Below are 419 nucleotides of genomic sequence, written 5' to 3' on the forward strand. Positions count from 1 at the left end.
GTTCACCTTGAAACTCTGTGTTGTCGAGGCCCCTGATGGCCTCCACTGCATCCTCTGCCCGCTCCATGTGTACAAAGGCATAATCTTTCACGATGTCACATTCGATGACTGGGCCATACTCCTCGAACTTGGCCCGCAGCTCTTGGTTGGTACAGGTGGGGCTGATGTTGCCCACGTGTAACTTGGTTGAAGCTTTGCTCTTATTCTTGCTGGCTTCCACGTTGATGTTCACTCCGTGCAGCTTGTAGTGGTGCAGGTTGCGAATGGCATCCTCAGCGGCCGTCTTGTCCTCTATATGCACAAAGCCATAGTTCTTAATGATGTCACATTCCAGCACCTTCCCATACTGCTCGAAGAGTGAACGGATCTCCTGCTCTGTGGCCTCCCGGGGCAGATTTCCAATGAACAGCTTCACCATC

The 419-nt window shown here is 52.3% G+C and overlaps 1 protein-coding gene across 1 annotated transcript; it reads right to left on the reverse strand.

Annotated features, from left to right (window-relative positions):
- Positions 1 to 6: 6 nt before the first annotated feature.
- On the reverse strand, positions 7 to 418 carry LOC103728166 (RNA-binding protein 4B-like; the record flags this gene model as incomplete). Its single annotated transcript, XM_008826285.1, has 1 exon — positions 7 to 418. A coding segment is annotated over exon 1 (412 nt), but the record flags the coding sequence as incomplete, so codon positions are not given.
- Position 419: the final 1 nt, after the last annotated feature.

Source organism: Nannospalax galili, unplaced genomic scaffold (genome assembly GCF_000622305.1).
Source record: "Nannospalax galili isolate Female #2095 unplaced genomic scaffold, S.galili_v1.0 C47235657, whole genome shotgun sequence".
Classification (NCBI taxonomy): Eukaryota; Metazoa; Chordata; class Mammalia; order Rodentia; family Spalacidae; genus Nannospalax; species Nannospalax galili.